Source organism: Crocodylus siamensis, chromosome 1 (genome assembly GCF_052110815.1).
Source record: "Crocodylus siamensis isolate JL-2025a chromosome 1, ASM5211081v1, whole genome shotgun sequence".
Classification (NCBI taxonomy): Eukaryota; Metazoa; Chordata; order Crocodylia; family Crocodylidae; genus Crocodylus; species Crocodylus siamensis.
The window spans coordinates 28703834-28720085 of NC_143395.1; the positions used below are offsets into that span (position 1 = coordinate 28703834).

A 16252-nucleotide genomic window follows, 5' to 3' on the forward strand; every position below is an offset into this window, starting at 1 on the left:
AATATTGACGTGCTTTGCTATGTCAAGAGTCAGGCAAAGGTAAAAGTACTGAACAGCAAATTAATGACAAAGCTGGCTCTGGAGTTTCAGAGGCAGATTCCAAGATCTAGAAGCAGGTACTTTGCTATGATTATTTTGAATTTCTTGTGGTAGCACCTAGGCACCACAGGCGAAGATCAGGACATGACTGCATCCTGCACTAAAAACATGCCCCATTTCTACAAGTGTGTTTTATCCTCAACTCTTTGCAAGAGAAAGGTTATGTATGTTTAGTGCAAGGGCCCCTAACTCTTGTCCTCATGGTGACATCTCACTATGTCAAGCTGAAACAGAAGATTTGCTAAAAAGGGCCCATTGAACATGAAGGGCGACTTCTAGTATATTGTCAAAAGCTAGTGGAAATGGGAAATCAGGCATGTGCCAAAATGCTCATAATTCTTGTACAAACCAGAAGAGCTTGCTCCCTGCTCCTTCAAAATAAGCAGGGTGGCTCCTCTCAGAAGGGGGGGTGGGCAACCCAGCCTTACAGCAGTGCTGGCTCAGTGTAGAAACATCTGCTACCACAGGTTTCCCCTGGCAACCACAGATAAACTAGCAACTAATTGGGAAGGAAACCAAGCTTGCGCAGTTACATCTTCACTGTTCATTGTTCAGTCGCCCTTTCTGTAGAAGCAGCAGCAGCAAAAGCTGAAGCTTTGAAACGTGGGTGAGCAAGATAATTAAATCTCTCTTTTGTCCGTCTCCCAATGCAGACACCTTGGTAGTTCTGAGTAATCCAAGCCAATCATAATGGCAGAGAAGTAGCAGCCACTGTCTGGGATCAGTTGCTAAGAGCTAAGAGTTGAAAGGAAGGGGACACTTCACTATTAACACCATTATTTTTAAGCTGCATCAACCTCAAAAAAAGGGACCAAAAATAGACAAAAGATCAACATGAATCAGGGGGGTGGTAGTTCCTTAGCTACAAGAGTGAGGCTCACAGCAGTCCTGGTGAAAAGGAGCTGGTGATAGTAGGGCAGCAAATACAGCTAAGCTTCTGAAAGACAGAAGGCACAAACAGGACCAAGGACTCACTGAGGGGAGGAAGCGGGACCTGTAAGCATGCGTTTTTCGTGAGGTCTGGTTTGTGTTTTAAGCCAGCTCCTTAACAGGTGTAAAACCGACACAGCTCCAGATTCCAACAGTCTTATGCTGCTTTACAGCTGCTAAGCATCTCTCTCACTAGTCAGCGGGCACACATGCGTGCACGGAGTCTAAGATTCCTAAAAAGGTCACCCAAAGCTACAGGAATGAGGGCTACAGTTGGCAAGGAGGTTGGCCAATGGAGGTACCCATCACAAAAGTGAAACTCATCTGTGCAAGAAACTCCAGGGACTTGTCAAGGACCGTGGAAGAAAAGCACCTGATGTACAAATGGACCACCTCAAACCCTCCACTTCCTTGACCTTACTTTTACTAGTATAAGTATAAAAAACAAAAAACAAAAAAAACACTGTATAGATAACATATTTAAAATGTTCAAATATTTTTCACCACGAGAAAAGGAAAGAAGACTGACCCACTAATCTCAAAATGTTAATCAAGTCACAATATGCACTTCTACAAGGTACTCAGACAGGCACACTATAAAAATCTGAATAGATGAGGAAAATGTAAATAAACATTCGATAGGATCTTAGCCTGAGGATATGTTTTGAATAGTGGAACAGGTTACTTTCTAAACCCCTACCAGAGACAAGGGAATGCATCTTAGCTTGTATTAACTGGCTAAGTAACAGTAAAGGGGCCTCAACATGATTAATTACAGACATCTTAAAACAGGGGTGTCAAAATCCATCCCCGCCCCCTGGATCGGACGAGTGGCACAAGGATGGTCTACAGGCTGGATCAAAGCCACGGACTCCTGCCCTTCCCTCTCGCACCTCTCAACAGACACAACCTGTACGTTGTGCAGATGCCAGAGCAGCTGCAACGGGTGCCACATGCCCAACCAGCATGGATCTGGACTGGCTGCTCACAGGTGCCATGCTGCATGTGGTGCCCACCCCAGCCACACTGCCCAAGGCACCTGCTCTGGAAACTGTGCTGTACATAGCACCTGCTCCAGCCACTCTGGGACCCACCCTGCACATGGTGTTTGCAGATGCCATATGCGAGATAGGTCCCCGACTGGCTGGAGCATGTGCCTGAACATGGCGCACTCCTGGAGTCTCTGGAACAGGCACTGCACGCTGTTTGCATCTCAGGTCCTGCTTGCAGGGCTGGTTTGACATGCCATGCCCTGTGTGGGTCTCCTTAGACCCAGAGGCAGCAACAGGGGACAGATGGAGAGGCTCCATAAGTTGGATCTGGCCTGTGGGCTGTATGTTTGACCCCTGTCCTCAGAATTACAATTGGCTATGCTATGAGTGAAATACTGCCCTGGTGAAGCCAACTGGAGTCTAGAGGTTCAGAATTTTCTGTCCAACCCATTCTAGATGACGCTTTTTATGGAACAGGAAGGCAACCCTGGAGAAGGAACTAAGTTATTAACGCAAGGGTTCTGGCCCTGTTGGTTTCTTACATCTGAATCTCAAGACAAAAAAAAAAAAAAAATCAATGCCCTTGATCTGTTATGTGCGCACACACATACAAAAAGTTTACAAATGAACTTTATGATATTTCTTAAGAATATCCTCTAGGCTTTCCATCTGTGGATGACTTAATTGTTTCCCCAACTAAATTAGGAGAGTACACTGTAGTGAAGACTTGCTACCCTATAAATTATTGCTACCAGTAATTTTTACTAGGAAAGTATCTCACTAAAAATGGCATTACAGTGTTTTTTTTTTAAATCTAACATTTGACTGGTCCAAAATCTGCACATAACATTATGCATTTTTACATTTTAAAATGGTAACATCTGAGATCTGGTTTAGCTTCTAGGAAGACTGAATGGATAGCTTTCCCATGGACCAACATTCAAAAGATTAATTAACAGCATATATTCTTCCCCCCTTTCCGGCTCACTGGATATGTGTCTGTGGCTCAGATCACTACACAGCAATAGAAGCATTCCCCAGGGACTTAAAGGGAGCTCCCAGTATTGTATGTGTATTAACACTCATACTGATAAATCCCATAATGGAGTATTGTAATAATAGCCAAAAATTATGTTGGGAAATTGTAAATGTCTTTATGCCTTATCAGCAGAGTAGTGGCAAATCTACAGAGTAGTGGCAAATCTGTACCACTCAATTCACTGGCAACTCTGCCTGTAATCAAAAGAAAACAGTGCCCCCATTTTATCTTTCTGAATAGCAATGTTGTGCTATTGTGTAAGAGTCTGGAGGAGATTATCCCATTCAAGATCTTAACAACTGAACCTGTGGGGTCACAGAGGGGGTGAAGATTTCTCAGTCCTATATTTCTGTTGGTGCAAATCTGCACATCGATCTAAATTCTGCTTACAGACCAACAGTGCTTCACTGAAAGATTTATTTCTAAGTAAAACAGATTTGCTCTTTGTCTGTAGATTAGAAAGTGGTCCCAGGTCTAACAGAACAAAACTGTTAAAAAGGTAGCATTTCACAATTTCATCCAATATGAAAAAATAAAATGTTTTGGCACTGATCGTTTCATCAAGTTTACTTCATACTACTTGAACAAAAAGATGGAGCTCCTCTCCTCCCCTCCCCCCAAACACATTTTTAGCAAACCACTGCATGAAATACTAAGAAAAATACAAAAATAAATACAAACAGAAAAAAAAAAAGTAAAAGCAAACCCACACACAGTCAAACATTTCTCTGGTGCAATTTCACTGATGCTAGCAGAGTTCCAATGGATCAGCTGATTCATAGGGTATTTAAAGCTTTATCCAAATCCTGAAGTTTATAGGAATAGCTCCACTGATTACAACAGACTTTGGATTTGACCCACTGTAGCCTTCAACATCATTTGTCAAACTATAAAGCCAACAGAATAAAGATGTGTGTACAAGGCTGAATTTCTAGATCTGGCAAACAATTCAGTCTGTGTTTAGGATACATAAATTGGATTTGGCTGTGCCTCAGTTCTAACCCAATTACTAAAAACAAGAGTAATAGTATTTTCCTATTTCAGAGAGTGTTTGTGAGGATGCTATCACCAATTACATTAAAGAAAATCCTTTTTCTGATTTAGGGTGTATAACTTTTAAAAAATTCACAACTGGATCTTGCATATCTATCTTAGGGGCAACAAAGAGTGATTTTCAATTAAGCCAATTTAAAATACACTTTTGCATGCTTAATCAAACCCTCCCTACATAAACAGACAATGAAGCAATTCTTGTTTTTTTTTTAATTGGATGGACACACTGTCTGTTCCAGTCTGCTTGTATGAATGTGCTCTCTCTCTCTTTCTCTCACACACTACCCCCACCCCAAATTAAAATCCTATAGCAACAAACAAAGCTCTTGGGTTTGAGGTGATACCTTTTATTAGATAGTAACAACTAAATCATAGCAAAAAAATTCTTTCTTTGCAAGCTTTTGGGTCCAACACACCCTTCAACAGGCTCAGGAGAATTCAAAGATTGTAAAAGTTCTCCCCGGTAGAAAATAAACTTAATTTTGCACAGGGGAGGAAAAAAGTAGAAGTTTTTTTCCTCCGGGTTCTTCAGAGTCCTTCTGTGAGAGAGTTGCTCTGTGATATGCACGTTGGGCAGAAAATTTCTTCTTTCTTGGTTAGCAATGCAGTTTATATTACTGTCACAGGGAGGAAGCAAGGGACAGACCCCGAGGGGCCGAGGGGGTCCCTGGGGACCGGAACGCACCGGGGAAGGCAAGGAAAGAGAAAAAAAGATGAAAAATCTCTTACTTGTAGCCGGAGCCGCGGGAAAACCGGAAATGGCGGTGGGAACCGCGCAGGTTGTTAGCCACATTTTTTTAAAAATGCAGCCAGCTGAGGAGAGGAGCAGGAGGAGCTGGAGGGGAGAGATAAAAGATGCTGTGGGCAAGGGAGCTGGGGGAAGACCCAGAAGGTCGCCAGCAGGGAAGGTGTTCCCAGAACCCCTACTGGGGGTAAGAGGAGACAGGACTGCCTCCTATGGGGCAGAAGGCTGCTTTGAAGTCCATGGCGGGGAAGACGCTAGCGACAGCACAGAGAGAGAGGAGGACAATGCACCTCACCCAGACAGAGGACTCAAGGGAGAAGATCAAAGAGAGCAGGAGGAGGAGGTGGATGACAAAGATAACCCCCGAGGAACAGGGGAGATTGGCAGAGCCCAAGATGTCAAGCCAGGTGGGACCGGTACGGATTCAGAAAGGCTCCAGGAGCGACCCCAGGTGGGGAATGAAGAGCCTAAGCAGCAGGAGGGGCTGCAGAAGACAGGCTCCAGCTGCATACAGCTGCCCAGTGGGGGGATGTAGAGGAGGCGTGACTAGAGGCACCACCGCCAGTGAACACGCAGGCGGTCTGAAGAATGGAGGGGAGAACATGGTAGCCGTTAGGCTAAGGTGTACTCAGGGCAGGACCAGTTGGAAACTCTAGGGACATGGAACTACTGGTATAGAGTGGGTTGGGAGGTCAGGAACTAAGGGGCCAGGCTGGCCCACCTTATGTAGCCAGGAGCCTCCCTAGTATTGATATTGTTCCTTTTTGTTGTTTCTTTCTGTTTCCCACTTCTGGAGGTGTTGTGAGACCCAGCACATAGAGCCCTAGCGCTGGCTCAGTTAAAAGAAGGGTGCAGTCTTAAGGGAAGCTAGACAGTCACAAGACCCAAAGGGTACAGTATAGATTTTGGGTTAAGTTGGTCCTAGTATGTATCCAATGGGAGAGCACAAGACACCAACAGTCAGAGGTCGGGCCAAAAGACATCAGCAACTCGTTGAGGCTGGGTATTAGGGCGAAGTATAGGGGAGGTTAGAGCCTCGTGGAAGACTGCCATCCAGAGGTCCAAGACGCTTGAGAACCCCAGTAGTCGGACCCCACCACTGAAGGAATACCCGAAGTCGTGGCAGGAGAGATTGGGGAAGACACTACCCTGGGGCAGGACATCTGTTCAGCAAGACCACAGGGATGGATCAATAGACAGTCTTATACATCCAAAGCCATGCGGCATGTGACCAGATGATGGAAGCCCAATGGGTATAATTACTAATCTACTTGGGGGAAAAACTTTTAAAATCTTGTAATTCTCCTCAGCCTGATAAAAGGTGTTTGGACCCAAAAGCTTGCAAATAAAGAAATATTTTTGCAGCTATCTAATTGATCTAATAAAAGTAGGGGTGCACCAGCAGAGATTTTGGGGGCTGATACTGAAAGCCAATTTTTAAGGAGGCATATCAGCCAATACCACTCTGATTTCCAATACAGCTGCATGCAGCTGGTAAGTCTGTTGTGGTGGAAGGGGGGGTGGGGAGTGGAAAGGGGGGTGGGTGCAGATCAAGACCCCTCACAGTGAGGGAGGAATGGGGCTGGGGCACGAGACAGAGCTGTGGGGGGAGTGGCTCCCGCTACTGAGCATGCCCTAGGAGGGCACAGGAGGGAGGAAGGGGGGGGCGTGTGCCCCTGGATCTTCATGGGACATGGGCAGGGTGCCCATAGCTGTGGGCTGGGGCCAAGGCTACACAGGGTTCTTCCCTGCATGGGGGGGGGCAGGGGTTGCAGCCACTCCAAATTTTGCTGTAGCCCCCCATAACCTCCTTTCCCAGCACTGCTGCTGCCTGCCCTGTCTCTTTCTTAGACCTGAATCCTATAATGTTGACTTCAAACAGACTCATTAGTATGTTACTTCCAGATGTCAACACTCACTGCAGCTGTTTATATGATGTGCTTATTTCCTTGTTTGAAATGTTATTAAAACAAACATCCACACATTGTTTTTCTCTTCCCCAGACACTGTTTGTTGTTAACAACACTCACGTAGCTTATTAACTTACGAAGTATTTCCAAAACAAATACCAAAATACTGTAATACCACGAAAAGCAGAAAATATTTTACTTCTAATTAACATTTCAAAACATATGAACATTGCAATGAGCTCTTCTTCTGAAGCCTTACTCCTAACATTGTGAAAAAGCAGAAGACAAGGAAGACTTTCAAATTAAATTGCATGGCAGGGTATGAATATTAACTGATGTTAGAATTCCAGGAGCAAGCTTTAGGACACAGTGGGCACACCTGCATGAGATGCTTACTGGGCAATAGCCTAACAACACTGTGCAGTAGTATGCTGGGCAAAAACCGTGCTAATATGCTGCTTCGTAGTAAGTGTCACAACCCCCACCCCCCAACAAAACTGTGCATCATCACTACTGCACAGTAACTATAGTTACAGTGCATTTAGTTAGTACTTCATCAAGCAAATACTAAACTAAATGTGCAGTAACTACTGTGCATTAATGAACATGTAGACATGCCCAATGCTGAAAATACGTTGGTGCCTACCAGTGCTTACATTATAGCTAGTGCAGGTAAAAATGACCAACTGCTGGAAAATGGAATACAAAAATCTCCTGTGTTGATACAGTCTGGACTGGGCATTGGAAGACAAAGTTGATGAGATCTAGTTTCACAGATTTTATAGACATTAGGGCTGGAAGGGACCTCAGATGATCATCAAGTCTAGCCCCCTGCCCCAGAGGCAGGAAGTTAGCTGGGGTCATAGCATCCCAGAAAGATAAACATCCACATTTCTCTTGAAGGCATTCAAAGTAGTTGCTTGAACCACCTCCGGCGACAGGCTATTCTAGACCTTGGGGGCTCGGACAGTAGTTCCATTATATCTCATCACAGGCCTGAATTACATAACCTCTCTAGTACAAAACAGGAATAGCTCCTGACCTGCACCACAGTGACTAAGAAAATTAAACATGTAGATTTCTGTATAGCACTTGAAGATGACCCCTGCTAAGTAATGCATTTAAACCCTACAGTATCCACACTTTATGATTTCCCCGTTACCCAAAGCACATATTTTGGCAATATGGTAGGATTGATGAAGATTTGCTAGAAAGTTTTGGCTGTTAATTATTTGTTGAAATTAACATTTAATGTGTGAGGTGCTTTGTCATTCACAATAGAGTGCATGGTATCTACTCCAGAGGACTGCAAAGTGGTGGCATGAAGACTATAAAAAAGATCTGTAAATAAAGAATAAATTGGTCAAAGAAGCAGATGCCCACAAACTGTTGCTTAAGTAGTTTCTTTAGACCCTCATTCTTGTGGGCAAATACATAACTAGAATCTGAGTTTAAATGGACAAGGGATATTGTTCAGTTCAAAGGCTCTAACAGCAGCACTGGCAAATTAAGGAAACCATATTTTGCACAAAACCTGTTACTTTTCGATTTAATCATCTTGTATATAAAAGAGTTAGTCACACACCCTCTCCTTCTCACACCATGAACAAACAGGTAGGAAGAGCACAGAATTCTCCACCCCCAATTCATACACTGGGCATAGGTAGCTCTGCAGCCTTTTCAGGGAGAGGATTCCTCACTTTAATATGGGGCATAATCCTGACAGGTTCAGCCTCATAAGGATTGGTGACTTCGGCTGCGTGTGACTACCCCTCCCTATTTCCTCCTACACACACTGGCAAATCTCTAGCTTACTCCCACTCACTATACAAGGTCTAACTCTAGTAAGATTTGCAGTTGCACGGTACCCCCATATACCCACTCAGAACATAAGGATGCGGCAGCAATACTACAGTTTCAGTACTCAGGCATCTTTCAAGTGAATTCTTCTCTGCAGAAGGGCTGTAGAAAAGCCTGCTTCTGATTTTGAGAAAATGTGTCTAGTAAGAAGCAAACTAACCAGAGTACAGAAGATGCACTGGCATTGCGCTATTGTCGTCATCTGTTCCACAGGATACTCGCCAAGACAGAGTTTACAGGACACCAAAGGGTCAAGTACCAAGTCCCAGGTAGGCCTATATCTTGCTGTAGTCATTGCAGCGCAGTCTGAAACAAATAAAAAGTGCAAAATTAAAACACTTCATCTCTTTCCATTTGCTGTAAAGCTTTGTACTTCTGTGCACTGCAGTTTTTGTTTTCAATTGCCAATGCTGTCTACCAGCTCTTAGGAAAGAAATATAGTACATCATTATTACCATTTAGATGCATCTACAATATGTTAGGTAGCCCCTACCTGATGAAACACCCGATATACAGAGAGTGGAAAAAAGGGGTGTAATATACAAGCAAAATGATAAAATGACTGGCAAGAAAACCTCCCATAAATTACAGATTTTTGTCTAAAGCAGGGATTAAATTTGTGGCCCTCAGTCTCCCATTCAGTCGTCACTTCCCGATTGCTCTGGTTCCAGCAGCAACAGGGGTCTCTTGGTTCCTTCTAGTGTGAGGAATCACACTACTCCAGGGATTGGGGCAAGACAGTGCCAGAGCTCATGATGCTGGGGGAGCCCATGCTCAGGGAACTGAGCCAGGCACAGCGGCTGTGTGGCGTGATACAGCAGGGGTCTTGTGGGCTCATGCCATGATGGCCCAAAGGCATGTCGACGGCTCTGGCCTAAAGTTATAAAATAAAGCTTCTTTACCCCTGCTTGCTCATAATTCTACACACTTGTCCATCTTACACACTAATAACCACCTTCCTTATATCCACATTATATCCTTTGTTCCTCCTAAGTGCCACATCCAATTTTTTTTTTAAACCTGAAACACATCCAACCCAATCCAAAGCTCACTGAAGTCAACTGTGGGTTTTGTCACCTGCCAGATTACAAGTTGCCCATCCTGAAGTGCTCAATATTCAATGTGCTCTTTCCTAAACATGCGCTGCATGGTGTTAACCAATATTTACTTACATTGTTGTTCCTACAAGCAGACACAGGCTGATCACATCACATTTAATTTTATAATGTGATGAATACTGAAAAGAACATAACTAAAATGTGATATTCTTCAGCTTTGCCCCAACATTCATTAGTGCCATGCTGTGCCATCAAGATTTAATGAGATGAGAAAGCAAAGCATGGTATCACTGGGATCCTGGACGTCTGACAACCAGACTTCCTCATTAGTCTTCTCTATACATGTTGAACAAGAGGGAATAACAAGACAGAATCCTGTAAAAAAAACCCTAAGAGAAGGATCTGGATTTCTCATACAAGTGCCCATCACTATCCAGGAAAAAGTAAAGAAAAGCAAAAAATCCAGACTTTACCACAAAAAGGAAATGAATCAAACACCTCCAGTGTTTGTTGATCTATACAATTCCATGGCAGAAAACCTAACTGTCTGAGTTCAAAGACTTGAAGGCTTGTTTATACTTTATGCCATTAATACCTTTCAAAATATAGGACATCCATAAAAAAAGTGGAATGTTAAGGGAAAGATCTGCATCAGAAAATTGTTTTCAGGGTCTACGTTAATTCTTTCCAAGTCATGCATTGTTTTCAGTCCCTTGCTTCCACCCTAGGAGATGCAGGCTGAGTACACACAGTCAAAAAACCTGAGGCTGAACTGATTCAATTTTTGCAGATTAGTCTAAGTGGTGTAGACTGAACTGATAAGTGAGAACAAACTTTCACTTCTGATTCCAAAAAATGCAGCCACGTGTCTGCAGTGGCCCAGGCCAGAAGCTGGGGGGGGTTACTAAAGCACACCTCCCTACTCATCTAGACCAGACACTTTGGCCAAGGTTAGCCCACCCTCCGGGGGGGGGGGGGTGCAGGGCGAGGCAGGGCAGTTTGAGGGGAGATACAAAGCATCATGGGACACTGGGAACTGTGAGTTAACTTGAATTTGGAGAGGATCTGGGACACAATTTCAATAACCAGGTTAGATTATATTGGTTTAAGTCTGATACTACATCCATATTTATCTTAAATCCCTTTTGGCCACTTTGTGTACTGAACTTCTGTTGTGTTACAGATCTGAATTGGTTTCCAATCACTTATACTGGTTTATGTGTAATTTTAATCCCTAGCCACACAGTCATCCCCAAAATGGCCATCTCCAATGGCTCTTTTCTGCCAGGAAGTACAAAGATAGAATTTCCTTCATGATGCGTGTGCATTCTGTGGAGTTGCAACAAGTCTCAGAAGCTGGGAAAAAAGAATAAAATCAAGATTATAGCTTCCCACAAAGTATGATGCAAAGACTTAGAGATAAATTCAGGTAGAAAACAGTTTTTTGGCACATACAATGGACCTATGGGCCACATCCAGATGAGCGTGGACATTTGTTTCCCTGGGGACAAATAAAAGTGGCATACCTTGTACACTGCTACTTGTCCCCAAGGAATGCCTGTGCCATGTGTGCTCTGGCATGCAGCAGGTTACCCCGGGTGGGCTAGAGGAGTCTGGGACCAGCAGCTGTGCTGCCCCCAGCCGCCTTACCTGGGGTCCTGGGGGCCTTGGGGAGCTGCAGCTGTGGCTCCTGAAGCTGGGAGCATGGCTGGCAGCTGAACTCTGCCTCCAGCTGGCCATACTCCTGTTTTGGGCAGTGCATGCTGCCACCATCCCATTTTTGGCATGATTTTGGGGTTTTTGACCCCAGGAGATCCCAGAATCAGAAAAAGTGGGGGTTTTGTTTGTTTGTTTGGGTTTTTTGCAAGGTAGCAACCTGGGGAATGCCTGCATGTGCGGTGCTGCAGAGGGGCCTATGGCACCACAGACCGCAAGTCCATGCTCATTGGGATGCAGCCACAGAGTTCAATAAAATGAGTTCACAACTAAAGTACAAGAGCAAATTTGATGACTCAATACTTAGACTCTACCTGGGGATCCCTCCTTCCCCCCTCTGAACTTTTTATCTTAGGCCTCTTAAAGAAACTTAACAATCAAATTATTGGAAAATGTCCTTTAAAACAGATATCCAGACAAAAAAGCAGCATCCCATCATATTAATTTCAAAATGAAAACTAATATAATCATACAGAGGAAGAAAGATTTAACAAATCTCATTTCAGAGATGTTCTAGTTCACTAACTGAAAATTCACACAACTCAACTGAGTACTGCTTCAAAATAAATAGATTAATGTCCTGATTAAAGGAAGCAGTCCTGCAAGACTGCACAACATAAAGGTTCAGAGTTACAACCCCTGAGATGTATTGTACAATCTTGGCACATTTTCCTCTAGTATCCTGAAATTTTCACCTGCACCCAGCCTAAATTTTGAAGCACTGTAGGTTGCTTTGTTACTGTTCATTTCCATTGTTTATATTTCAGGACTTAAACAACAAAAGTCATTTTCCTCACTGTAAACCCTGATGTGCCTGACATGATTTACATCTACATACAGTTCTATGAAGTACTGACACTTCTAATTATCAACCCCCATCAGACACTTCTGTGCTTGCATTAGTACCACATACTAATGTAGTTCAGCAAGTGTGTTCAGTCTATTGTGCATTATGATTTGCTGTCTGTAACAACAGGGAGAATAAAGTAGGAGATAGCTGACCATGGGGGAGATGCAGATGAAGTAGACAGAAACTTTTATAAAGCATAGGCAAAATACTACTGGCTGTTTTGAGACTGCCAGCCTTGGGTGAAGAACTGGCGCTCATGCAATTCAAACTGAGATCCCAAAAAACAGTAGAACAATCCATGCAAACCACCCCCCAAAAAAACCAAAACAAAACAAAAAACTTATGCACATTAAAGTTTGTTACCAAGCATCACCTGGAAGAACTTCATCTTCTATCCCATGCTCCCACATTTGCCTGCAGTCCTTTTGTCTTCCCACACAGCTGTTAACAACTTATCTTGTACACTTACAACTGAACAAAATAACCTTTATCTCATCACCTCCTTCGGAAACACTCTTCCCTCACCTATTCCTTGTAGAATGAAGTCCGTCTCATGCAAACACCCAAAGGACCAGCAGAAATTGGTTGCCTGGTACAACTGCTATTTAATTGATGGCTTCTTAAACTCAGTGGGGATGTGGAACTCCAGCAGAATATAATACAAAGTTCACATGGCAGAATGTGGTGGCTTCTAAAGGCTTCCTAAAAGCACCTTCAACAAACCCAACCTTCTAGTTTAAGACTACAGAACCAAGAGCAGACCATGATAAACAGTCAGTTCATTTGACTGAGAGGATACAAAACAAATACTTATTTCCTTTACCTTTTTACTGACATTTTTAACTTAGGTTTGTTTAACAAGTCATCAGTTCTCAATGTATTTCACATAGTTTTTGTAACTTTACAAACAGTCATATGATATGGGATATGATTTAGTCTTGGCGTCCTTCTTTGTCTTCTGCAGCGTTCCAAAATGTTTCATAGTTTAGTTTCATAGTTTCTAGGGTCGGAAGGGACCTGAGTAGATCATCTAGTCCGACCCCCTGCCATGGCCGGAAAGAATACTGAGGTCAAACGACCCCAGCAAGGTGTGCATCTGACCTCCTCTTAAACACCCCCAGGGTAGGAGCCTGCACCACTTCTCTTGGAAGTTGGTTCCAGACCCTAGCCGCCCTGACCGTGAAGTAGCGCCTCCTGATGTCTAGCTTAAATCTACCCTCTGCCAGCTTGTGACCGTTATTCCTGGTCACTCCTGGCGGTGCTCAGGGGAACAGGGACTCCCCCAATGCCCGCTGATCCCCCCTGACTAGTTTATAACAGGCCACAAGATCCCCCCTCAGCCTTCTCTTGTGGAGGCTGAACAGGTTCAGGTCCCGTAGCCTCTCCTCATAGGGCCTGCCCTGTTGTCCCCTGGTCATGCGAATGGCCCTCCTCTGGACCCTCTCCATGCTGTCGACATCCCCCTTGAAGTGTGGCGTCCAGTTTATCTATTACAAACTGAATTACTGCCAAGTTTCTAATAAAATAATTTTCATTTTTATTATGGGACTCTGACATCTATCAGCTAGAAAAATAATCCATACCCAGGGCTAGTGTGAAACAAGAATAAAGACACCGCCTAAAGTTCAGTGAAAAATGGGCATGAAATATATTCCAAATGCATGCTTATGTGTCTCTTGAGACGTTTGGGGTATTAAGTTCTTTAGAGAACAGACTGTACCTTCTTTACACTTGGCGGTATACTTTGAAAACTCCCAAGTAATTACATGATGATGTTTCAGCATTGAACACACACACACCTCTCCTCCTTACAAAAAGCAGAAGCATTAGAAAGGACATCTTCCATCAAGATCTGTTCATTAGATTGACATTTCCCAGGGTCTAGCTATTATAAAATATTTAGTATTTCAAATATTATGACCATGGCCTTTAGTGATGTACAGTGGACTATTTAGAAAGCTGCTTACAATGAGGGCTACAAAAATGCAAGAGGGACCACAAACGAGACATCAAGAAACAAAATCAGGTCAGAAAGTATTTGCTGGTGCTCCCTTGCAAAGAGAGTACCAATTCCTGCACTTATCCATAGTAAATAAGTATGTGTCTCATCAATTGGCCATCTGCTGCTCAGTCACTCAGAAATGGCAGGGTGAACTATAGTAGCTAAAAAAAAAGATACTACATTATTAGCAAACTCTTATTGGGTGCAGCAGGATCCACACAGAGAAAATTTTATCTCACTATGTATTCAGACCATTACAGATTTACTAAGAGTTCCCAAGCTCATTGCTGGAAACATGAGTTCTCCACAGATATTCATGCAAAGTGAAAAAGAAGATTTGGCCTCAAATTCGCACCCAAGTTCCACTACAGCCAACAGCAGTTTCATGCACAGACCCAAGCAGAATTTGATCCAGCTTTGGGCAATGAATTCATAAGCCATGATAACATAGGATAACCTTTTCTAGAAAGAGCCCCCACTGAAAGCAGGGGCCTGATATCAAATATATTCAGTAATCCAGCAGCTATTTATTTAGACCCATCCTTATAATATACAAACTGAAATAATACCTAGGTTTTGTAACTATTACCCATGTACCCCCTGCATCTCTACCTGGAAAGAAAATCAATCGAAGAAGTGACTAACTGAATCTTTGGTGAGTATACTGAACACCAATACGTTTGTAGTGGAACAGGAAAAACTCTCATTCCATCCAATGTTTACCTTCATTATTTTTACACAAAGCTAATGACTCAATGCCACATAATGAAGGTAAAGTGATTTGTAGCTGTAACACTTGTCACTTTTGCACAACAGATGCCACTTGTTATGTTAGAACAAATAATCGTTTTTATTCACTGACAAAATAAAGCATAGCAAGATGCATCACTTTAGGCCTCAAAAAAGAGAGCGGATGGCAAATGACACAAGCAGGGGGAAAGGAGGAACAAGAATGCAGAGAGTTGCTTTGTTGGGTAAATCTAAAATTACCCTTACTTTAAAAAGGACACTGTAGAGTCTAGATACAGCTGCAGTCAGTTAATTCAATGCTAACTTGCCATGTGACCAGCTGGAAGAACAAATGCTGATTGCAAGGGATAGCTTGTGTTCTACCAAATGAGTGCATAAAACCAATGGCCCAATTTATCACCCAGTGCCTTAAATAAAGCTCTAGTGGCAGCCAAATCTCAGATCCTTTTTCCAGGACTGAATTCCTCCAAATGCAAAAAGTAAAACATAAATCAAATGGATGAATGGAGGTAGTGCTCCATCTTTTTCTAGGTCAATTTGCTAAACTAGGTTTCCTACAGGGGCTTACCTAATCCCTGTGGGTGTTTCAAGTGAACCACTTGTTGGTCTTCTATCTAAAGAGGAGGTCACCTGTAGGCCTCATCTTGAGTCTTCCTAAAACAGTAGGGAAGTAAGATTATTCTTGTTCTAGAAAAGGGGAACTGAAGCAGAAGGGATATGAGTGACTAGAGATGGAGATGGGTGCCACAGAAGCCTGCACACTTTTGAAAGTCCCACTAGGTGCTTTTCTGCATCTTTAGAGACCTAATTGCATAGAAATACCAAAATGACTTCTGAGGTCACCCGGCGGTGTTAGTCTTCGAAGTGTCTAGTGTGTAAACTGTTTCTAACAAGTAAAACCCTGATTCTGTCAATCAAAAACACTGCAGGAATGCAAAATATCTTAGCATGATGCCTTAAGCACTTACAAAGACCCATGGGCTCCAAGCCTGTCATCTGGTGGACAGATAATTAGGCACAAGCATAATGCAGGTCACTTCCTTAAAGGAGTCATCTCACCCTGCAACTCCACTTGACACTACTTATTAACAGCACCCCACAACTTCTGCTGGAGGGAACCTCACTCACTTAAACAGAAGCAGCATTAAATCCTTAAAAAATGTTCTAATCGTTGCTGTTCCTTTTTATGAAAACAGCTCCTGCTACAGTAATCCAGGCCTTAATTCTCTCAAGGGCAGATTATGGTCA

General features: G+C 43.2%; 1 protein-coding gene across 1 annotated transcript in view; it reads right to left on the reverse strand.

The window, feature by feature from the left end:
* RNF144A (ring finger protein 144A) overlaps positions 1-16252 on the reverse strand; it is a 95822-nt gene that overhangs the window by 28412 nt on the left and 51158 nt on the right. The window contains exon 2 of the mRNA XM_090032551.1: positions 8789-8934. Within this exon, the coding sequence (XP_089888677.1) occupies positions 8789-8934 (146 nt within the window). The remainder of the gene's footprint in view (positions 1-8788; positions 8935-16252) is intronic.